Source organism: Podarcis liolepis, assembly GCF_965112155.1.
Source record: "Podarcis liolepis genome assembly, chromosome: 4".
NCBI lineage: Eukaryota > Metazoa > Chordata > Lepidosauria > Squamata > Lacertidae > Podarcis > Podarcis liolepis.
Window position 1 is genome coordinate 56,027,624 of NC_139558.1, and position 23,460 is coordinate 56,051,083.

The window sequence follows — 23,460 nt, forward strand, 5'->3', positions numbered from 1 at the left end:
AATTGAACATGATAGCTTTTTTTGTGTGTGTGCAACTTTCCTTGGTTTCAAATCAGCTGTAAAAGAAAATGCCTCATTTACAGTAGTCTTTCATAGAATAGAAGATATGCTTGTGAATTCAGCACTTTGGCTAGAGGCACTGCTTGCACATGTGTATCACTAATATGAAACCATTGTCCTTTGGATGATTCAGTCTCTGAAGCTGAACAGAAAAAGGAGGTGTGTCATTAAATTCCAGTAATTTAGCAAGAAAGTAATTTTACATTAGTCATCTAGGGTAAAAACACTGGTGCTACTTACTTTGTCCAATCTTGCCATGGAGGACAAGATCAGAAAGTTGGTTGTTAGTAGCTCTCGTCTTCACATAGGCAGTATAGTGACCAGATCTCATAGTGCCACTATGTTCAACAATACCATACAAAGAGTACAATACTCTTGAACTGCCCTCTACAACATTCTGTGAAAACAATATATCCAAAATACTTCAAGAAGGTTGATTTTATAATGCATCAGCAAAAATCGTAACGTTTGGTCATTCTTCCGCACTAGTATACAATTATCTTTTCATTATAACTAAGCTCAGCTAATTAAACAATTAAACAGGAGACACACCATAAGGGACAGCATTTATCTATTAATAAAAGGAGCATTTCAAACAAAAACATAGAAAAAGGTGAATAATAAAACAATTTGGCTAAGAATGAGACTAAAAATTAAAGGATAAAACAGCCCAAAATAAACAAATCATATCTAAATAGATCCCACCCCACTAAAATTACAATCAAAAGCCTAGGTGAATAACCCATATTTTTGCCTGGCACCTAAAAAAGGAGTGATGATGCTAAGCATACCTCCTTGGACAAAGCGGGCACCACTGCAAAGGCATGTGTTATCACCCACAGAGAAAAGAGCCTCAGGTGAGAGCGTAGGGCTTAGGTTGGTTCACGTGGGGAGAGGCAGTCTGATATAGTGCAGCCCTGAGCCCCTTTAGACTTCATAGGTCAAAACCAGCAATTTGAATTAGGCCCAGAAACTAATTGGTAGCCAGTATAGTTAGGCCATGACATGTTTGTGAGCAGCCTGGCTATCAAAAACAAAGTGGTGTGGGTGAGCCCTAAGAATGTTCAGTAGCATGTATTTGAACAGGGCAAAGTGTTTATTTTAGGTGCTGATAGAAGCCTAGTGGTCCAGGACTGAGGGAATACCAGGGGATCATCTTACCCCAAAAGCAGTGTCTATGGGCTATCTAGTATATGGGGGAACTAGAATAACTTGTTTTCATAGAGCTCACATAGAAAAAAAGAGACAGCATTTCCCAGGACAGCATGATGGCCAGAAGAGAAATATGGTTATTCCAAACCAGTCATCCTCATCACATTAGGCTGCTTACTTTAAGGCCACACTGGGGCACTCAAGGGAAGGCAGAAGCCAGAAATTATGAGGGGTGGGTTTCAGAGGAAAGAGGTTGGGTCTTTGATGTACTGAGTTTGAGACAATGATGGCTGTTTCCACTGGGATGCTTCAAGAAACAAATGGATATTTGGGATTGGAAGGAGGGAGAAAGTTCTGTAGAAAGGTAGGCTCAGATATATGAAAAGCACAGGCTGCTATCAGGTTTTGAATACATACACATAGTAAGCATCTCTTTACTGGATACACACAAGATTTTATGTGCACAAGTTAAACTTGTGTGGCTGACTTTTTAAAGCTGTTCTTCTGCATGAGAAAAATGGTGGAAATTTAAATAGACTTTCTCTTTGCTTACCTTGCACTTAACTGAGCAGAAAGGAGCCAAGTCCATTACTTCAGGAAATTTTATGTGCTTGTTCACTTTTTGGAGATTATATCCAGTCTAGAAGGATAGCAGAGACAGTGGCAAATAAAATGCATAAAAATGACACAATCTAGTGATTTAAGAACAAAGCTACTGATCTTCAAGACAAGAATTCTTATAAATTTAAATTATTTCTTTTATAGCTCAAATATACTTGTAATATGGCAATAAGAATTTTCCCAGTTTCTCTCTCAAGCATTTTCCTGTTAGCAATGCTGCTTACAGTGATGAAGGCAAGGACTTAAAACTTATTTTACAGAAACATTTATACCTGTTGAAATCTTTTTAAATGAAGCGTTAGAATTGGAGGAGCGAGAGAAATAAGCATTTGTTTTTTGGCATTAGTGTATACATGTTTCTTGACATCTGCAGAACAAAAGAAAAAAAATGATTTATTAGATTTTAAAGAATGCCGTCATGGAATTGTTCTAATGCAATATAACGGATCACATGATTTGAGACTTCAGGCATGCTAAAACTTTGACTGCTTTGACTGAAAAGAGCTCAATTTATGCTACTCCAATTCTGAGCTCATGCTTAATAGAGCTTTTCACAATGACCTTTATAAATTTGTAACACTCAAAATACAAACAAATTAATGTATACCAGCCTTTACCAACTTTGTACCTTGAAGATGTTTTTGACTACAGCTCCCATCAGTCCAAGCTGGAAGCTTGGGAACTGTGGTCCAAAACATCTGGAAAACAACTGTTTTTGAATAAACAAATATCAAAACTGCTACTCCCATTCAGTTTTGTCACTATGTGATTAGTTTTCAAAAATACAACTTCAGCCAAATTGTATACTCACTCTAAACGACTATCTCCAATTCTCTACTTAGGACACTACTACATGCAGTTGTCTATGCCTTTATAACAGCTATACACACACTTCCAACTTCCCTCCCTGCTCCCTGTGAAGTCATATATGCTAGGCTGACATGGTAAGAAAATATTTAAGAGCATACTTTTTCCAGAGGTCTTTGGTCCACAAACTTGCCTCTGTGTGCATACATCACACAGCAGTTTATTGTTCTCACAAAGTTTCTCATTATGAGTGAACTGATATAAGCAATGAAGCACTGAACCTTCTTCTGTGTTCATAGCTTCTCTGTTTGCAAGGGTACAAAATGCTGTTTCTGGATCCTCATTTACTACTTCATACATTTTTGTCTCAGAATCGTGAAGATCATTCAAGCTTTCTGAATCGTCACTAGGCTCTTCATCCAAAGCTAATTTGTTAAAGCCGTTGGCAATATCCTCATCTTCATCAAGACTATCGTGTTTGGCAGGCAGATTGTCACGTTTATTAATACACTGTACAGCAGAAACCAAGCCTTCTGTGGTAACAGCCATTGTGGCTTCATTGTTTGCCTCTTGGTCAGAACTTCCTGTATTTTCATTCTGTACTTCAGCATTCTGTACTTCAGATGTTCCCTCTTGCTCATTCATACTCTCTTTCTGATCCAGGCACTGCTCTTCACATGGGTTACATGACTCCTCGTCTTGTTTTAGGCTAGAACCCTCAGAATCATTTCGTACAGTTTCACTGCTGCAATCATGATCACCTTCCGTTTTTTCAGTGGCACAGATATCTGTTAGTGGGATTACCTTTTCTTGCATTTTTTGCTGGCGGCGTTGGTTCTGTCAAAGGAAATACAAGAAATTAAGGGTACCAAAAGGACAGTTATCCTAATTTGTGCTGCACAGAGATATATAAAATGATACGGCATTTAAGTTTGGTATAAACAGAACTTCCAAGTTAATTTACATATAGATGCTCTTACGAGCTGTAAACAGTAAGGCTATCTTCAAACTTAAGGACAAACCATGATCTGGTGTAGATGAAATAGTTTGGTAGTTCAGCCAAAGGAACTTAAAACAACAGGTAAAAATAAGGGATTTACAACAATTTGTGGGAAGGAAGCACCTAAGGCAGGGATGGGAACCTGTGGCTCTACTAATGCTTGGCTACACCGCCCCCCCCCCCCATCATCCCTCATCACTGGCCATTCTGGCCAATGCTAATGGAAGCTGAACAAGGGTGGTCCTCACTGCTGTTTTAAAAGCAGATATTCCACCATTTTACAAATTAGCAATCTCCTTGACAATTTGCCATGTTGGCTAGAATAATGCCAATGCTCTCTCAACACTTGGTTAGCAGATACAGAATGTGGATGGGGATGCCTATCGGAAAGTAATGCAGTACAAATATATGCATTTAGTCACATAAAACTATGCTCAACTTTAAAAACTGGACTGGGGTGAAAATGTTGCTACACAGTCCAGATGAGCAATGAAACAGCCAGTGCAATCTGGCAAGATAGAGCACTGGCCTTAATGCCTGGGCAACAGGGATGCATACCTTCTATTCTATTAAGAATAAGAGCAGTAAGAGGCCTGTGTTCACTATCAGTTATATGGCTACATTGCAGCATAATATGATTGTTAGGTGATCCGCGACTGTCATGTGATTCTGCAGTGACGAAGTCTTTACAAGTTAAACAGATGCGCAAACAGCAGGAGATGGGAGAAAAACAAAGGCTGTGTAAAACAGGAGTAAGCAGCTAGCTGCACAAGAGTAGGAGAATGTGGGCGGGGGGGGGGGGGCTTTCTTAACTCCCCTACCAACACCCTATAATGCTCAGAGCAGTACTAGTAGCAACTCTTCAACCATCCGTATATAAGAGGTAAGTGTACAGAACTGCTTTCTGCTTTGCTACTATACTAACCTTTGATTGCTTTTTGGCCATTTTCTTTGCCTTTTTCAGGAGATGCTTACTTGTACCAGGAGTCTCCTCTCTCTCCTTGAAATAACAATCATTCCCTGTGTTGTCTTCATCATCTTCAATCTCTTTTTCCTGCATCTTTCTAACATTATTATTATTATTGGGTTTTTTCTTGCCACCCTTAAAAAGAAAGCGATAAACAGTTCAGAGACATGGTGGGACGTCAACCCCAATATTTGGGTTGAGACTGGCACATCAAATGAACAAAGGAAAACAGGATGGGGGAAAAGGGAATATTCAGCTGGATATTTCTACTGTTCGTAACAAATTTAAGAACAATGGGTAGGGCTTTCCTTTACATACTATCTCACTGATGAAGGCAGGAGAAACCAGCATGCCAAGCACTGCTGCCGATGTTGTTGGACTACATTTCTGACCACCAGCTGGGCTTATGGGAGTTGGACAATTTCTTGAGGGGTAAAGGATCCGCGTCCCTGCTGTTTTAGCAGGGAGGAATGGTTTACTCCATTAGCTTTTTAGGAACCCCATATAAGTGATGGGCTTGAGGGCAAGCACCCATAAAATGTAATAAATGGTAGTACACATATAAATTTGTACAGCTGCATGCCTGATTTTGGAAATTCTCTTACTGCACACTTCACTGTCCCACCCTCCCTAAAAAAATTGAAGTACACAGCACCTATGCTGATGGGTGGGGGGAATCAGAAACCCCCCTCCTCATATATGCAGAACTTTCATTCAGTGGATGCCTCTGCTACTGACAGAAGATGGAAATCAATTTCATATTATTCTCTCTTCTGCAATCCTATGCTATCTTCCATGCTGTTCTGGAGGGTCTCCTGCTTTTTGGAAATGATTTTCAGGGGATTCTTGGGGCTGGAGGAGGAATTGGCAAAAATTGCTTCCCTTCCTCTTCTTTTAACAAAGATGTCTACTAGATCAAAAGCTCTTCTGTGAGCACAAGGATACCAACTGTAGAATGACTTCTGTTTGAACAATTGAAGTTCTCCTCCCACTCCTCTCGCTGAACCCCCCACCATCTGCTCTGGAGGGCTGGGGGAGTTGTGGGAAGCATGTGGGGGAAACAGAGGGAAGGGAAGTTTTGATGCACAAACGAAGTCATTCCATGAGCACAACAGCCTAAAAACAAAAGCAATCTGCTCTTACCTCATTTAAGACAGGGAGTGACAAATCAAGGAATGACTCGTGTACTAACGAAATCTGAAATACACATTTTATCATAGTATTAGAAAAATTGCCTGAGTTTAACAACAACCATTATATCTTCAGTTATGTGAAAATAAGTTTATTGAAAAATAATCCCCAGCTTCAAGGGGTGGGGGATCCCAGTGCTGTGAGTGAGAGAGAGTGCTTAAAGCTAAGATTAGGTGCCAAAGAAGGATAAGAAGTCCCATTCTTGAAAGTAGGAAAGCGAGATACAAAAGCAGACTGGGCTGCTATTATCGCTCTATTCTTTCACCTGAATGTAAATACCAACATTTTTTTGGAATTACAAGTAAAAGCCAATAGGTGACTGGAAATCTTATACAGCAGCTCCTCCAGCTTTTACGATTTCCAATTCTGCAAGAACACTTGTAGAACTATAGGATACACTTCATTCCCCCATCAAAGGTAGTGTCTGGGATGTAGGTCATTATAGAAATCTCAAATCAGCAACAGCAAAGAGAGCCCTTGTGTCATTCTGCTTGCCACCAAATTTATAAGCTATTTAGGTTATATCAAAAAGGAAAGCCACTTACAGTTTGGCACTCCTCACACATGATTGTGCTTGTTAATTCTCCACCAAAAATACGGTCCACAAAGCTCAGTGTCACCTTTCCCTTTTCATACTCTGAAATATTAAGAGAAAGCATTAAAACTTTATCTTAATTTGAGGATGTTAATGTATTAAGAGCTACACTGAGTTGAACAAGATGATAGCCCCACTCCCAACCAATGAGCATCATGAAGACATTATAGCTCCTTAGGAAAGGAGAAGTGACATGGAGTTGAATAATAGTTCCCAATGGTACGGTGAACATTCTATATATTAATTATTGTTTTTCTCCAGTGAATAGATGGGTTGAAATCCAAAAAGATCCAAAGCATATGCTCATGTCCACTGGAATTATTAAACACATGAAACAGCCCCACTTCCCCATATCACAACCCACTTTTGAAAGTGCTTTCGACTGCCAAGCAATTTTGATGCAACTTTCAGTTATTTATTTATCAACAAGGATCTGGTGTGAGTGGAAGGCACCTCTGCATGCACATAAGGCAGGAAGAAAATTAATTTCCCCAATAATTTCCCCTGGCACTTATCACATCCTTTTCTGGAGAATCCTCAGCAGCCTTTTTCTGTGGTTGTGATAGGGCAGAGTATGCACATGTTTCATATGTAACTCTTTGGATACCAAAAGTAATAAAGAAACAATGCCCAAGGTGAGGAACTGATAGAAGTTATTACCTTTGATTTTCTTTTTTAGTTCTTCATTTTCTTTATCAGTAGAATTATTGAGTGCCTTAAAAATTCCAGCAGAAATACGCTAGAAATATATATAATTGTAAATTGTAACAAAGCTAAACATTTTTGTTGTTGTTTATTCTACTAAACATCAAGTTTAACTACCACCTTAACAGTAGAAACAGATAGCTACTCTACATATTCTGGTATTATAAAGCAGGGGTTTCCAAGCGTTTGGGGCCTATGGGCACATTTGCCAATACTGAAAGGTGTCATGAAATAAATACTCTCCATTATAATTAATATACACATATTTTTTCACATTTCTGATTCTGTGACAGCCCAATTTCATGCATATTTACTCAGAATTAAGCATAGACACCTTTCCCAGTAAGCAGCAGTGGTAACCTTTGTTCTGCCCCACCATTCTCCTCAATGCTCTTTGTGCACTAAGAGGAAAGGGAGTTCCAGGCTGCAGACATTCTGTACTAGATACTTACTTGGATTTCTTCTGTCCGCATCCCATCTAATAAATAGCGAAGCAGTTCCTGGCTGTCTTGCTGTTGATAACCTTTAAATCGTATAGCTCTGTTAAATATAACAACATAAAGGATGAAGATTTAAATTCAAAATATTACAGTAAGGACATAGAAACATTTTAAAAGTGGGAAAATAACTTGGTAGGGAAAAACAAAGGCTCACATCATTTAACAGATCTTTTGTTTTTTACATTATTCTAGGAAGTTATAAAAAAGAAACTTCCTTGTTTCATTTTATTGTTCCTTACATAATTTTGGCAGTCATCATAAAGATCAAACATGTCATTTTCTTAAATAAATGTACAGCATAATCCTTTGAATGTCTAATTAGAAATCGATACCACTGGCCTTGGTAATGGTTTACCATGAATGTCGTGATCCTGGTTGCTTTGCTCCTCCCAATCATGGGTGGGGGAACAAGTCATGATCCCTGGCTTGGGGTTATGTCCAAACCTGGGGTTGTGATTTGTTTTATTCCCAGCAAACCATAATCTGTAGGCCTTTTCTTGGTCATTGTGGCATAAACTAATCATGACTGAAACGGAGACATGTGGACATGAACCCTGTATTCAGCTTCAAGTTTTTATAAGACAACGCTAACATCTCATGATGTACAGGAAGAAATACAACTTAAAATGCCTTAACCCAATCAAATTGCTCTATAGACCAACCAATATATGCAATTCACCGTTTTATATAAGCTTTTCAATATTAACATTACAACTCAGGCAGATACTCACTTTTTACAGATCTGAGAGAAGAGTTCTTTGGGGGTCACAGTTCCTTTTTTAGTCTCTTGCATTTCTGTCAGAAACTGACACATGGCTAGTGTAAGAGGTCTTGGCTGATCAAGTGTAACTATCATGGGTTCCTGAACACCACACAAAGAGAACATTAAGAAGTAATTTGCCATTCATTCATTTGAAGCGATATAGAAAAACATCTGGATTGCCCTCAGCAAAATGTGTGTGTATTTTTGTAGCCTGTATCCAGCACAGCACTAGCAAAAGAATTGCCACACAATGGGAATTTCTGCCCCTCTCCTTCACACAGCTAGTCATGAGGGTTAGGGAACCATGAGGAAAGAAAATGCCTGGGACATGGGTCAAGGGGTTGAAAAGCAGCTATCATGGGTTTGCTTTCTGAAACTAATTAAGGCTAAACACATCTGTTCAGGCTTGGACATGATGCTCAACTGTGGTTAGCTAGAAACTGAAATGAAAGCTTCTGATATCTTCAGCATTATAACACAGGAGCAGGATGAGGTGGTAAATGAGCCTGGGGCTTATTCATATAGCACAAAGCCATTGCATCTGAAGCAGGCCACTGCGTCAAGTGACCTGGCCATCCCCAAAATTCAGGCACAGGCTTTTTGGTAAAGCTTGCTTAAATCCACCTCTTAAAATTTTTATTACACCATAAAACAACAGCTAACATACCGTAATGGAGAATTCTGGTGGTTCAAGTGTAACTGCCAAGTCCGGCATTTTAACCTCCTTTAGCAGTTCTCTCAGAACTGGTGTTTGTGATAGGTTCTGCAGGGAAATTTTTTTAGAGTCAATGATTAACACATTTGGGAACTCACAGTCATACCTAGAAACTTATTTCCTTATGTCCAAAATCCTTTTGAGACCACAATTTATTCAAATAAAGGCAGCGAACATGATTGTCAGCAAGAAAAATGACAATCATTTTCCCACAAAAATTTTCCCACTTGTCCAATTCACGCTATTGGCATTCAGGACAAAGCCTACCCTAAGAGGTTTTGTTCCCCAGCAATCAGACAAATGCATTCAGGATAATACATTTCATCATACTGGCTATACAGGGATTTAAAAGATAAGAGCTTGCAACTTGATATTAGTCAAGAAACAGAGCTGGTAAGCAATGAAGCTCCTGTTGCTACTTCAGCACAAATGGGGGTTGGGTGAGATGAGGAATCTAGGAATTGCTAGGAATCTCCATCATACCTGCAGAACTGCATTAAAGAAACAGGTATTCCCCAGGTTACTGAGGCCCTTCACCGTCACTTCTGCATTGCCATTTAAATGAAGTTTGTTGTCCTTCATCAATATCTCTTTTTTCTCCCTCTCTTCCTCATTTCGGTGGTCCTTTATTTTTTTGTTTTCCAATGGCTTGTTTTCTTCTTTTGATGCTGAAATAAAAACAATTCATTTTGTGTTTCAAAATGCAATAAACCGAGAGATGTTAGGATGCAGCAATTACTAATACTACTCAGAGAAAAGCTAGACCTCCTAGGGTCTATTCATTGCTACAGATAACAAAGGTAAATTGACATTTCTAGTACATTCTAGTCTGGAAGGTGACAGTGAGCAAAGAACCCATCAATTTCTAAATCAGTAGGCACATCCCAATGATGTCAGAACTTACCTGTATTCTGCATGTTCACATGTGCTTGTTTTCTAACATAGTCCACAAGCTGGCCCAATTGACCATTACTATTGTATGGCACATCGTTGTCACACAAATAGCACCTGCGTCCACAAAAAGGAGAAAAGATAAATAAATAAAAAACACCCAGAAGCCCAGTGCAGCTGGCTTCAAAATAAAGTGCATATCATGATGTAGATACATTTCAAACTAAATTTGTATTCACATATGATATGAAAGTGGTTATCCGATCCATATATATATATATATATATATATAATCAGCTAGAATTTTGCATTTCTTTACCAAAAAATGTCCAGCTATTAAGTTCTCAGAAGCTGTTGTCTATGACAAACAATTTTGCACAGTAGACAAATACAGCAATTTTAAGACTAAACTTGATATATTGTATAAATCAAGGAATTAAATCTGTATTAGCAGCAAATTCTAGTAAGTTCACTTATAAGTCTCACAGAGCCGCAGAGTTCTTGTTTCCTAATAAATCAATACAAGATTAACACAATCTTAGTACTTTATTATTGCTACTAGTTATCATGTATTATTTAATCCTTAATTTCTGATGTATAAGATTTTGTGTATGTTTCAGAGATATTTATAAACAATTTACAACACAAGTGCTATGGCAAGATGGGAAAGGGGTGCAGAATCACTATAGCGGTGAAGCCTCTCAAGAAAATAGAAAGCATTTATGATAAACCATGTTACTGCCGCTGAAAATATGAAAGAATGTTTGGGATGAATTACCAGGTGCTTAATTAGTATGACAACACAAGAATTTAGGTAGCGATTCCCTTTTTTGTTATATGTTGCACTCCATGTGTGCTGGCACATATTCAGAATAAGGGCTGCATAATGGTTTCTATAGGAAGATGGTGTAAGATGAACCCCTCATACAGGAGGAAGAGAGAAAACTAAGTATGCAGCCAAAGCATGACAGAAATGGTAAATAAAATAAGTCAGGTACACTGCACAAAAGGTTACATAATAATTCCAATAACTTTTAGGGGGGGAAACCATGTAGCCTTCTAACTGGAATATTGACAAACTCACCACACACTCCAGTTGTCCAAACTGAGAACCAAACAATGAGGATCTGATCTTGGTGTTTCATAATGCTTTATGGCATGTTTTTCTTGAGAATCTCTGCCACAGCCCTGGAATAGCAACAGTTGCAAATACAATAAAGGTTGCAAGTCAACAGTTATTGAATTAAACTTTTTAAAGTGAAACCTTCAAATAGTTGCAATAAGGAATAGTTCCACTATAAGGAGTACTGTTAAGTGCTAATGAAACAAAGCAATTATACATTTCCCACCCTTGGTATGCATATTATAGGGAAAGAAATACCGTGTGGCCACATTTCAGGCATAACCATATTGAAGGTACGTCTTCTGCTTTCTCTTCAGATTTCTCACGGGTCTCACTGTCTGATGTTCGGCAATCCTGGCAGGAGCTCCAGTCCACATTCTGCAACACCTTTTTCAGGCCACCTTGTTCCAATCCTTTGCGAAGGTGCTTGCATACAGGTTCTATTGGGAAGTTTCAATAAGGCAAGGCAAATTTAAAAGGGACATTATTTAGAACGAATGTGGTGTAGGGGTAGAGATACTCAAATCTCTGCTGTACAGTGCAACTCCCCTGGTGGCTTTGGGCAAATTATTGTCCTGCAACCCAACCTACCTCACAGAGTTGTTGTGAGAACAAAAATGATACAATTCTACATCTGCCACAGTGGCTTCCTGGGTGCACTGTGAGACACTGGTGTGATAAATGAACAAAAACCTAAGGCATACAGTGGTACCTCTGGTTATGTACTTAATTCGTTCCGGAGGTACGTTCTTAACCTTAAACTGTTCTTAACCTGAAGCACCAATTTAGCGAATGGGGCCTCCCGCTGCTGCTGCGCGATTTCTGTTCTCACCCTGAAGTAAAGTTCTTAAGCCGAGGTACTATTTCTGAGTTAGCGGAGTCTGTAACCTGAAGCGTATGTAACCCGAGGTACCACTGTATAGCCAAAGAACTGTGAGAAGAAGTAATAGTTGCTGGTGCTGCTCTACTAAAGCTTCCAGCAGAGCTTGTGAATTTTTGTACAAAATGAAAGCTCTATAGCTCTCTGAGCAAGACCTGTTTTATTTGTTCTTAAAACATTTTTTCTTTAAAAGAATCCTGCCTCTTCCTTTAACTGCATGAACTTATATAACCCAGTATCGCTGCCTTCTTTCTGACATGGTCTTAATGCTGTGTCCTTTCCCAAGCCCCATTCCAATGTCCTATTTTTGTCATATATCCATCAAAAGAGATTTAATAACTGAATAAATGGATATTATTTATTTAAGAATCGGAAATAATGGGATCACAAGCACAACAAACCTGTCTTTACACAGGGAGGTTCAGGCAGGAGAAGAAAAGTAATTATGCCATTTCATACTGAGGGTAAAGCTACACTGCTGTTTAATCTTCTCATCATGACTATGATCATAGAGCATCAGGGTTCCAAGCTAAGTGTCAGATGTTTTGTTCCAATTCAGATAAAACTAGGCAATGAAGTCAACAGGAGTTGGGCACACATAAATGTTAACCCATAAATTTCACTGAGAAGGGCAAACCTTTCCCTGGAGTCAAACCTTTGGCAAGTCCAAGGCCTACTGTAAATTAAATCATGAGATTGCCCCTTAAATATGAATTTAAATACTGTTGCTCTCTACATTATTTGATTTGCACTAGGACAAACACCTTTGAGATATTACATTTCTGCCAAGGAAATAAGAGTATAAACTATTTATTCCTCGCAGCTATGAAACTGATTGACAGTATTACAATTACAAAGCATACCTGCTACATCCGGTGAGTCATCTGGTGGCATGTTTTTCCCCTTTGTTCGTCTTTTTCCCATGCTGCTGCTCCAAGGTTTTATTTCACATCAAACATTTATGGCCTAAAAGAGAAAGAAATATCATTCTCAATTTTGAAGGAGACCTAAAAAACTAAAAGCAACTACACAAGAACACATTCAAGACCCAATTCCTCAAGGTGATGGTGAACTCTGAACATAATGATGTGCCATGGAGCAAATGGGGTAGAGTTTGTGTCACCAGCCATATTTTCCTTTCTTGTATATCAGTCCTTGGAAATTGAGGTTGAAAGTGGCAACACTGCAACCAAGCAAGCCCAAAATCCAGCTGAAAGGTTTGCACAAAGTACTGTATACAAATTTGTTTAACAGCAGAATACATTTTAGGAATATATTGGGCATATTCAGATAACCAAATGTCAGCTTGAGAAGCTGATATGCATGAGCTTCAGGCACTTGCATGTAGCCACACTGCTCCCCCCACTTCAGGAAACTTCACTTAATCATAGTTTCTCATTACACTTGAACCGAGAAACTATTATTTTTTTGCTTGATTGCATGCCATTTTTTGACATTGGATTCCATATCCTGACTTGTTTAGAAGCTACTAACCAGTTTCAAATCTGGACATAACTGGAAGCTATGGTTAACTGTAGGTTACTTGTCCTGTGAAGAAACAAAGCTGTTACCAGAAGGTTATTTGTATCTTGGCTTATCAAGCCAAGATTTGATCCCTTAAATGTGCCACTGTGTACAGGAAGGCTGCAACTCAATGAGAGTGTTCATGCAGTCTACAATATAGCATTGGACTTTTGACTGCAAAGATACTGAGTTCAAATCCATGCTTAACCCTAAAGCTCTCTGGGTAGTCACAGGCAAGTCATTTTTTCTTTGTCACAATAGTGTTGTTGAGAGGATAAAATGTGAGAGCCCCCTGTGTATTGCCCTGAGCTTCTTTGGGGAAAAGTAGGATATAAATGTAATAAATAAAATTACTGACATGCATACAAGTGCAGCAGATAATATTTCAGAGGCTAAATATGAAGTGTCACGTTCTAGCACAGCAGGTTAAGCTAGTCTGATGGGATATCACATATTAAACTACAAAATGCTACAATATAAGGGTGTGGATTTAGATCAGAGCTTTCCAAACTTTTCAAGTTGGTGACACACTTTTGGGACAAGCATCATGTCTTGTCACAGAAATTCAGTTTTACTAGCAAACCAGAGCTTAAACTAACCCTTTGCAGCACCAGGAGGAGTGCAGGGAATGTTCATGTGACACACCTACACACTGCAGCCAACACATTAACGTGTCGTGACACACTGTTTGGAAAGCTCTGATTTAGATACTTTAAAATGTATTCTCTGTTGTATTGGGAACACTCAGAAGCAGGTAACATTCTGCAGCAGAAAATACTAGGGAACATGTTTATTTGCCAGCACAAACTTCAGTAGTACAGGTTTTGGTGGTCTTGATTTGTTGTTACCTCTACCACATATTCTACATGCTTGTACATATTTTGCTCCTATTGTTGCTGCTTCCCTGCGCAAATGACAGGTTAGCTTGATTATATAGAACTTACATTCTATTTTGGAAATTATCCAGAGAAACATGTGACTTAGCTTCATGTGTACAATATGGAATAGCCAGGACACAGAGCAAACTTTTGACTATTTAAAAAAATAATCTGAACAACAAAGATCCGCTGGCCATGCCTATAGCAGCTTTCAGATCCTAATCTTATTTTTTTATTAACACAACAGTAATCAGAAAGGTAAATGTATTTTTGTGTATGTTAACTATGAATGAACACCAGCTTAGGGCTTTTCATATTCCAATCCCCACAGACTGCCTGCACAGCAGGGATACATGCTGACAAATAGACTTTCTGCAAATACAGTATAATCAAATTGTACTGCTGTAGGGATTACTCAAGAATGACTACTGTGACAATTTTAGACATGTTTTCAAAATAGTCTACCTATTCCGGCTTCTCCTCCTTACAAAAATAAATTCAGTGTTGGTCAAGTCCCTGGAGTACTTTGCTCAACTTTCTGCACTATTACTCACCGCAATCTCTGGGGTGGAAACAGCACCCCTGGAAAAGGGAAGAGCAGTCTCTTTTACACTGATGTAAGTCCATATTTCTGCTTCTTTCTCGCTTTTAACTCAATTAGTTTCCCAGAATTCTGGAGTTGGAAGGGATCCCAAGGGTAATCTAGTTCAACCCCCTGCAATGCAGGAATCTTTTAACCCAACAGGGGGCTTGAACCCATGACCCTGAGATTAAGAGTCTCGCGTTCTGACAGGAGTCAAACACAATTCAGTGCATAAAGTTTTAAATTTAAGGCCCTTTCTTATGACATAAGACAAGCAAATGCTCACACAAGCATGGCTATTGAGCAGTTTGGGACACATCCTCATTCCCTTGCATCCACTGAATTATTAGCAACTGGGATGCTGTGAAGGGAGGAAAACACTTGTTTCGTCTCAAGTGTGTTACTGCTGGCATTTGATGGCATACAAAATGTTAGAAGCAGTGCCCTTCAGCTCTCTATATTGGACAAACAGGCCAAACCCTACGCCAAAGGATAAATGAACATAAAACTGACATTAGGAACCACAAGACAGAGAAACCAGTAGGAGAACACTTCAATCTCCCAGGACATTCAAAGCACCTGTCTTATTACAAAAGAATTTCAGAAATAGACGTGAAAGAGAAGTTGCTGAATTAGAACTTATTACCAAACTGAAAACTATGGAGAGACCTGGTCTGAATAGAGATATTGGATTCTTGTCTCATTACACATGCTAAAGCTATTTTTGGTCATCTGCATACTATCCCTTGCTTTTTCCTGTAGGACTAAATGCAGTCGTCAACATATTTACCATACCCATTGAGCCAATCACCCATCCCCTTCTACCCTTCTGAGAAATACCCCACCCCACCCTCCCACTATATACAGTGGATGCTTGGGTGTGAACGTGATCTGTGTGGGATGCATGTTCGCAACCTGCGTCTCTGCATGCACGGGTTGCCATTTGGCTCTTCTGCGACCACCTAAACCCGGAAGTAACCCGTTCCGGTACTTTCGGGTTTCAGTGGTCCACAACCTGAAAAGACGCAACCTGAAGTGGCTGTAACCCGAGGTATGACTGTATAAGGGTCTGGTGACTTCTGCTTCAGTGTATCTGAAGAAGTGTGCATGTACACGAAAGCTTATACCAGAACAAACTTAGCTGGTCTATAAGGTGTTACTGGACAATTTAAAAAGACAATTTGAAATATTAAAAAGACAATTTGAAATATAAAAAACCACAAATAAAACCAAGTGTTGGGAATACTGTACTGTAAATAGCTAACCTGCCTTGCATGCAGACCTTAAAACAGGTGAAAACATTTCCCTACGACTTCTTTTGACCAAACTGCGGGAGGCAGTGGAAGGCAGGAGTGCCTGGCATGCTCTGGTCCATGGGGTCACGAAGAGTCGGACACGACTAAACGACTAAACAACAACGACGACTTCTTATCCCCGTGACTTGCTTGGCCAGTGCCATTTGCTTAGCGCACGTTAATGGCAGGGAGCGCGCTCAAATTATTGCGGGGCCAAATCCTGTCTTTCCCAAAGCCTGCCTTTCCATCTTAAGGAAACAGCCCCCCTGCGAAACTTCAGCATGTCCTGCTGCCTTTAACAGGCGCAGGACCAAAGACCAGCAGGAGAATTGGCCACTTTGCTTAACCGGATACGGAGTGCTGCACTTCTTGGACCCAGCTCGTGTTCCTGCGCAGTCACACAAAACCTTATCCTCCCTTCCCTTCATACCCAGGAGCAGAGCCCTTCAGAAATTGGCAGCCTCAGGTTAGAAGGGCAAAATATTCTGCCTCTCCAAGAAAGCCAAGCCAAGGCAGACCTGACACTGCCGCCGCCGCCGCCTCCTTTGCGACTACATGGGCTTAAGAGGGACGGTACTACTCACCCGCAAGCCTTTAAGCGAAAAGTCTGGTGAAGGGGATACAAATAAAACCCCGCATGCCTGGAGAGACCAACAGTCCCCACCGCTCCGTGGCAGCCTCTGCGGCGCGTCACCGTCTGAGAGTCGAGGGAGAAACACGCAGCTCGCGACTGGCCCAGCTCTCCTCTCCCTTCAGAAAACGAGCTTCGCTGCAATTTCTACCAGAACTTGCCGGGTGGGAGGCAGTCCCCAGCTTTGATTGGTCACGTCACCTTAACCCCGCCTAGTCTGCCCTTACTGACAAAAGCCAGAGCCTATAGGAAAACGTTCCTGCGTTGCGTCACTGAGAAGAAGACGAAAGTAAATGAAGCGGCCGGTGAGGGCAAAGGGAGGGGGGGAAGCAAGCAACTGCGCAGCATGGAGCGAAGGAGTCCCGAGGTGTCGCCCGCGCTCCTTAGCCGGAAAGAAACGTCCCGGATTTAAACGGTTCGCGACATATCTCTGCGTCTGAGGTGGATATCAACAGTCCTGTAGAGCGGCATAAAAAAAGTGTGTGTGTGTGTGTGTGTGTGTGTGTGTGTGTGAGTGAGTGAGTGGTTGACGGTTCGCCGAGCATAGATTTCTTACCATAGAAGGGCCGCTTTGCTGAGCAGGAACTTCCGGTGCGTTGGCTGCCGGGAAGGGACTCCCTGGGAGGAAGTCTGTGGTCCAGATCTAAAGCGAACGGAAGGATAAACAAGCCGCACCGAGTCCAGCTTCCGGGTTCGCTGTGAACTTTCCAGGGCAGAAGGGAAGGGTGCTCGTAGGTGGGAACTTTGCTGAGAAATCCAGGTTTTTAGTGTGGTTTTGGCCAGCGTGCTCTCTCCCCCTCCTCCCACCCCATCACAAGGTAGCAGCAAAGGCAAGCGGTCACGATATTTTAATTTGGGATCGGGTGGAGCTCGATTTATATTTCCGTGTATCTGTATCTAACAATATGGAAACAGGGTCATTGGAGTCCTACTTAAAATGAATCAGTTGATTGCAGTGGAATATCAACCCTTAATCAGAAAGAAAGAAATGCCCTGATGACTGCCTGCTTACACAGAAACGAAAGTGCCGAATTTAGGATGACCTGGATAGTTGGAAATATGAAAAAATGTAGGGTTGAGTGTTTAAACATCTGGGGTTGCAATCCACATACACCGCTATGGAGACTATTGCTTCTGAGTAAACACGCATAGAATTGCTGTGTGAAAATGTAAATGATCAGCTAGTGCAAAAGGCATATCTATTTAACATTTGATTGGGTGAAGGCTCTGGCTATGTGGTAGATACTTCTGAGGAAACATGCATAAGCATGTGCCACGTGGCCCATGCTTATGCAATCTTTTTCAGGCGCTGATCTAAATTTTTTCAATGTATACCTCAAATCTTTGTTAACTGTTCTTTGGAAACTCATATAACCTACAAGATAAACTCATCAGTGATCCATAATCCGTGAACCTAAGGCTGTAGCCCTGTATCCACTTACTTGGGAGTAAATCTCATATAACTCCATATGACTTGTTGCTGAATATGCATATACAGGATTGCACTGTAAGGCTGCAGTCACATGCAAGTTTATCTCGGAGTATCAAAGTGATCCTCGTCCTGGTTAGAGATCAGAAAAGTAGCTGCTTGCCCCTTGCATCCCAAATCCTGTTGGCTTGGAACTGGCCAGGTCAAAATATGAGTGTGTGTGTTTGTGTGTGGTATTTTCCTGTATGAGTTTTGCTATTCTAGCTCCTTGCTGGCATAACTGAGGCATAGTCCACAAGGTTTTGAATCTAGTTTATCCAAAGGTGCCTCCTCCCACAGTCAGTAGGGTAACTACTGGCAGTAGTTTTTCACTTGAAACTTGGGTCTTTGCTGCACTCCCCCTCCACTTGAGGAAACTACTACTTGCTGTCTTAAACTTCAGTATTGGGTTGTGTGTAGGAATGCACTGTAAACCACTCTTATCACAGTGAACATGCATAGGATTGGGATGCCAATTTACCATCCAGTGCAGTCATTTGGAAGTGAATGTGCATATTATTGGGCTGCCAATAAAATAGATGTTGATGGGAATCTGTGTTTCAATTCCTTCAATGTGGAAAAATGACATCGAAATTAATGGTAATATTCTGGAACCAGTTAAAGATTTCATGTGTTTGTCCCATCAAATATAGCCATATACAGCACCAGAAGCTGCAAATACTAACACTATTTCCCTCTAACTTGTTTAGGAAACACATAAGCATATCTAAAATGAGCAACTTGGAAGAGGCTGAACTACAACTTTCTGAATTAGATTTGCTTTCTAGTATGTTCCCCAATGAAGATGAATTTAAAGTGACTGATCAACTGGCTTTAGCAGAACTGAAGGATCACATTGACAGATGCACCTTGGAAGTGCCATCATCAAAAATACAGTTTACATTGAATTTAGAATTAGACACTGCAGATGGAAATAAGGTAAGGCATCACCGTTCTGAATGAAGTATGGTATTTGAGACTAGATATTTAGTAATCTCTGTTTCTTTGAATTCCTTTCTAGATTCCACTTTCTTTGTTTTGTGCTTTCCCATTAAAATACCCAGCTGTTCTTCCAGAAATTACTATCAGGTACTACATATTTTGATATAGAGAAAAGTGGCTTAAAGGTTGAAATGCATTGTTTATTCTGTTGTAACATAAAGCCTGCATTTAACTGTCATATGCAGTATAATAATTCTAATGACTGCAGTGAGAATTCAGGGATGTATCCCCCCCCAAAAAAAACAAATGGAATCTTTAAACTTTATCCCTCACACACAAAGAAGAAAGAAAGGGAAGGAGATTGTGTGAGCCTAAGGTCACCCCAGAGCATTCCCAATAATTAAGGAAAACTAGATTTTTCCATTTTTTAAATCCTTTCATTTGTATTCTAAACAATGCCATCATTTCTCCCCCTTTAGATCTCCATCTATAAGCCGATCACAGCAGGTACAGCTGAACACAGATCTTATAACCTACTTGAAGACACATTGTGCTGGTGAAGTCTGCATATTAAGTGCAAGAGAATGGATTAAAGAACATGGCACTGCTTACATCAGCAGAGATCCCTCATCTTACAGCATGATGAAATCAAGTATTCAGAAGTCAGATAATGTTTTCACTAGACTATGGATTTACAGCCACCACATTTATAACAAGCACAAAAGAAAGAATATAGTTGATTGGGCTAAGGAACTCTCTCTGTCTGGATTTAGCATGCCTGGGAAACCAGGTATCATTTGTGTAGAGGGCCAGCAGAGCCTGTGTGAGGAGTTTTGGGCAAGGTTTGTTCTCCACTTTATATCTTGCATTCTTGAGTTGCTACCTTTTGGTGGTTTACTTCAGTCATAAATTCCTGAAACCAATATTTGTCACTGTATATTCAGAATCCTTCCTGTGCTTATTCTGCCAGTTATACTTTACAGCACCATAATTTAGCACTGTGATTAGGCAGTTGCTTGATCCTGTGTGCGCATACCTCACAGAAGAGGGATGGCATGATGAGATTGTCAGTGACTGTTTCATCACCAAGGAAAACATGATGGAAAGCTCTCTGTTGGCAGAAGAAACTGAGAAAACTTATGAAGTAGAGGCAAGAGATGTAGAGCCGCATGGGGGTGACCAAGGCATTGAATACAGGTTTTCAAAGGTTTGTAGAAATACGATGGTCACTAAAGGGTGCTGGGAGTTGTAGTCTACAAGATCTGGAGGGTACCGTATTTAAATTCACAAATTTAAAAGACATGACTTAAACATGGCAACTGTAGTTTACCACCCAGAGGGCTACAATTCCCAGCACCCTTAACACGCTACAGTTCCCATGATTCCTTGGAGGAAGCCATCTGTTTTAAATGCACAATGTGGGTGTGACCTTAAATCAGTAACAATATAGGAATTGTATGAATTCCATTTACTGTATGTCTTGAGACCAGACATAGTTGCAGTCCAAGATCTTAATGTCAGAAGAAACTTTCAAGCCATGGTTCAGGCCTCTTTTTGTTGCCAAAATCTTTCTGGTGGCATTGCGAGGAAGGCAGTATAAGTATGCTCAGGAACTACAGTGGTACCTCGGGTTACATATGCTTCAGGTTATATACGCTTCAGGTTACAGACTCCGCTAACCCAGAAATAGTACCTCAGGTTAAGAACTTTGCTTCAGGATGAGAACAGAAATTGTGCTCTGGCTGCACAGCAGCAGCAGGAGGCCCATGCCATTAGCTAAAGTGGTGCTTCAGATTAAGAACAGTTTCAGGTTAAGAACGGACCTCCAGAACGAATTAAGTACTTAACCTGAGGTACCACTGTATAAACTAGTAAATGGCTTCTAGTCTTCACCAGTGACTTCATTCTGTTTCTCACAACCTCTTTCTTTCAAGAGAGAATATTCATCACCTCAACCACTAACATGGAATGTGAATACTGAAAATAGGCTCTTTTCAAATCATAGTCCCCTCAGTGGCAAGGAGGCTGACCGTCCATTAGAATCTATTTATTTAGTAAGGGGTTATATATAAATATATTAAAGTTGGTAGAGTTGGTTCAAGCCCCACCCCACATTTGGCGAAAGATTCCTGCATTGCAGTAGATTGGGCTAGATAAACCTTGTGGTCTCTTCCAACTCTATAAGTGCCTAGGAGGGTTTCCCCTGTAATTTATATAAGTTACCCACTGTCATTATAATAGGATATAATAGAAAACAGATTTAGGAGTATTGTAATGGATACTGTGATGTAATAAATGCAACACTTTGCTTCTAAGAATATATAAAGAAAGGTTTGTCACATTTTTGTAATATTGTTCCTTTTACAGTTTCAGAATATATTAGCCCATGTCTTAAGTTCTATTGAAAACACTAGGATTTGTGACTAATAAATTCCATTGGCCTCAACAGGACGAAGTCAGAAGTAATTTTAGTTGGTAGGGCTTATTGTGTTTTCTAAATTTGTGATTCTCTCCTTGAATTTAGAATCAGAAGATTATCATGGCAGAGAATTTTAATACGTCACAGAGAAGACATTTGCTTAGAAGAGACTGAAGCTGAAATGGGAAAACAAAAGAAGTTTTTTGCTTTTGAAGAAAAAATATTTGATGCACATGGTGCCAGAGGAAATCACATGGATTTGGGACAATTGTATCATTTTTTACTTGACAGTGGATGTGGTGATATTTTTCAACTGTACTTTGGAGTTGAAGGACAATAGATCATCAAGAGGTGGAAAAATCACATGGAACACTTAAATTAAACTTTAGCAGTCCTCTGTGGGTGACATGTAATTGTGGTGTCCCGCTTCTGTTTATGACAACAGGACTTGTACCTCCTCCCCTCCCCTTTTCATCCCAAATGTGTTGTGGGACCTTCTGGAATATTTTGGGGAGTGGGTTGGCAGGAGAAAATCCAATCATATCCACTGGTGTAATGTTGGGTCTTGTCCTATGTTTTTACTTTTAAAAAAATAAATAAATACTAAGAACTTTACTTATTTACATCTGATAAATTATGAATGTCCAAACAAGTTTGATTTTAATTTAAGATAACATTTTAATGCTAATGACAAACAATAAAAGCAACACAGTTGATCTATTCATCTAAATAATTCCCATAATCTCAGATATCTATGTAGAATCTTTGCAGAATTAAGAAACTCGTTGAAATAAATAGGCTTTGATAAAACTACAGCTAGTTTTGCTACACAGCATTTTTCAGGTATGAACTTCTATCTGTTCTTGTCTGCACATCACAAAAGACAGCTATTTTTTCACATAACCCACTTGCAAGGTTAACTCCATCATCATGTTTCCACTTTAGGGGTAGCAAAATTGTGTAGGTAGGTAGGTTGTGCTTGTGTTACTCATAGATAGGCAAAACCTTTATGACAGGTCTGCTACACCTCTTACAGCTGGCTGTCACTCTGGTGGCAACACATGTCAACCCAATGTGTGGCAGCTATGAAAAAGGTGAATTCCTTTTTAGAGATCGTTAGAAAAGGGATTGAAAATAACACTGCCAATATTATTATGCATTTATATAAATCTATTGTGCGACCTCAGTTGGCATACTATGTACTGTTTTAGTTGCCACATCTCAGAAAGGATACTATGGAGCTGAAAAGGTGGAGAAAAGAGCAACCAAAATGATAAGGTGGTTTGGAAAAAAGTAAGTAGGAGGAATATGATAGAGTTGTAAAATATAAAAGCTTATGTCAAATATATGATGGCTATCCCTAATCCTATAGAAGGTATTTCAGCCATTATGCTTTATGTTTCCATCTTCTGTGAAACTTGGAAGTTCCTGAGCATATGCTTATATGTAGAACATCTGTAGGTCAGGAGTCTAAGGCCTCACTGTTGTCATTGTTGTCACTGTTGTACCTATAGTACAACTTTTAAGCATCCAGTATCCTACAGCGGCATGTTACAGGGAAAATAATTAGCAATGAGCAGGCTTTCAGGGAAAGATCCACCTTACAGATCCCCCATTGAACTACCCCCAATGAGCCCCCGAGTTCTCCAGTACATAATTTGAACACTATCCTAATCCTAAACTGGAAAAAATTCCTCCTGTCAGATTCCATGTATGCTACTAAGATCACTTGTTTTTTAAAAGCCCTATT

At 39.9% G+C, this 23,460-nt stretch overlaps 2 protein-coding genes across 8 annotated transcripts; one reads left to right on the top strand and one right to left on the bottom strand.

Moving 5' to 3' along the window:
- Window positions 1–29: 29 nt before the first annotated feature.
- USP16 (ubiquitin specific peptidase 16) lies at window positions 30–17,510 on the bottom strand. 3 transcript variants are annotated; one of them, XM_083500348.1, is made up of 18 exons: window positions 17,438–17,510; window positions 12,834–12,936; window positions 11,349–11,530; window positions 11,052–11,155; window positions 9,981–10,084; window positions 9,560–9,744; window positions 9,029–9,124; window positions 8,330–8,460; window positions 7,551–7,638; window positions 7,054–7,132; window positions 6,344–6,435; window positions 5,751–5,804; window positions 4,566–4,742; window positions 2,802–3,477; window positions 2,106–2,200; window positions 1,766–1,852; window positions 301–457; window positions 30–202 (listed from the first exon to the last, which is right to left on the bottom strand). In XM_083500348.1, exons 2-18 carry the CDS (start codon window positions 12,892–12,894, stop codon window positions 78–80), a joined length of 2,493 nt encoding a protein of 830 aa, XP_083356474.1. In that variant the 5' UTR covers window positions 12,895–12,936; window positions 17,438–17,510; the 3' UTR covers window positions 30–77. The 3 variants fall into 3 exon arrangements, with proteins under 3 accessions (XP_083356474.1, XP_083356473.1, XP_083356475.1); XM_083500347.1 differs by lacking the exon at window positions 17,438–17,510 and adding an exon at window positions 16,835–16,974; XM_083500349.1 differs by lacking the exon at window positions 17,438–17,510 and adding an exon at window positions 14,927–16,840.
- On the top strand, window positions 17,201–22,325 carry RWDD2B (RWD domain containing 2B). 5 transcript variants are annotated; one of them, XR_014525410.1, is made up of 5 exons: window positions 17,201–17,322; window positions 19,060–19,288; window positions 19,371–19,438; window positions 19,771–21,152; window positions 21,556–22,325. XR_014525410.1 is itself a non-coding variant. In XM_083500388.1 (5 exons), exons 2-5 carry the CDS (start codon window positions 19,082–19,084, stop codon window positions 22,048–22,050), a joined length of 873 nt encoding a protein of 290 aa, XP_083356514.1. In that variant the 5' UTR covers window positions 17,201–17,322; window positions 19,060–19,081; the 3' UTR covers window positions 22,051–22,325. The 5 variants fall into 5 exon arrangements, 3 of the variants coding, with proteins under 3 accessions (XP_083356514.1, XP_083356515.1, XP_083356516.1); XR_014525411.1 differs by having other exon boundaries at window positions 19,771–20,498; window positions 21,816–22,325; XM_083500388.1 differs by having other exon boundaries at window positions 19,771–20,133; window positions 21,816–22,325.
- Window positions 22,326–23,460: the final 1,135 nt, after the last annotated feature.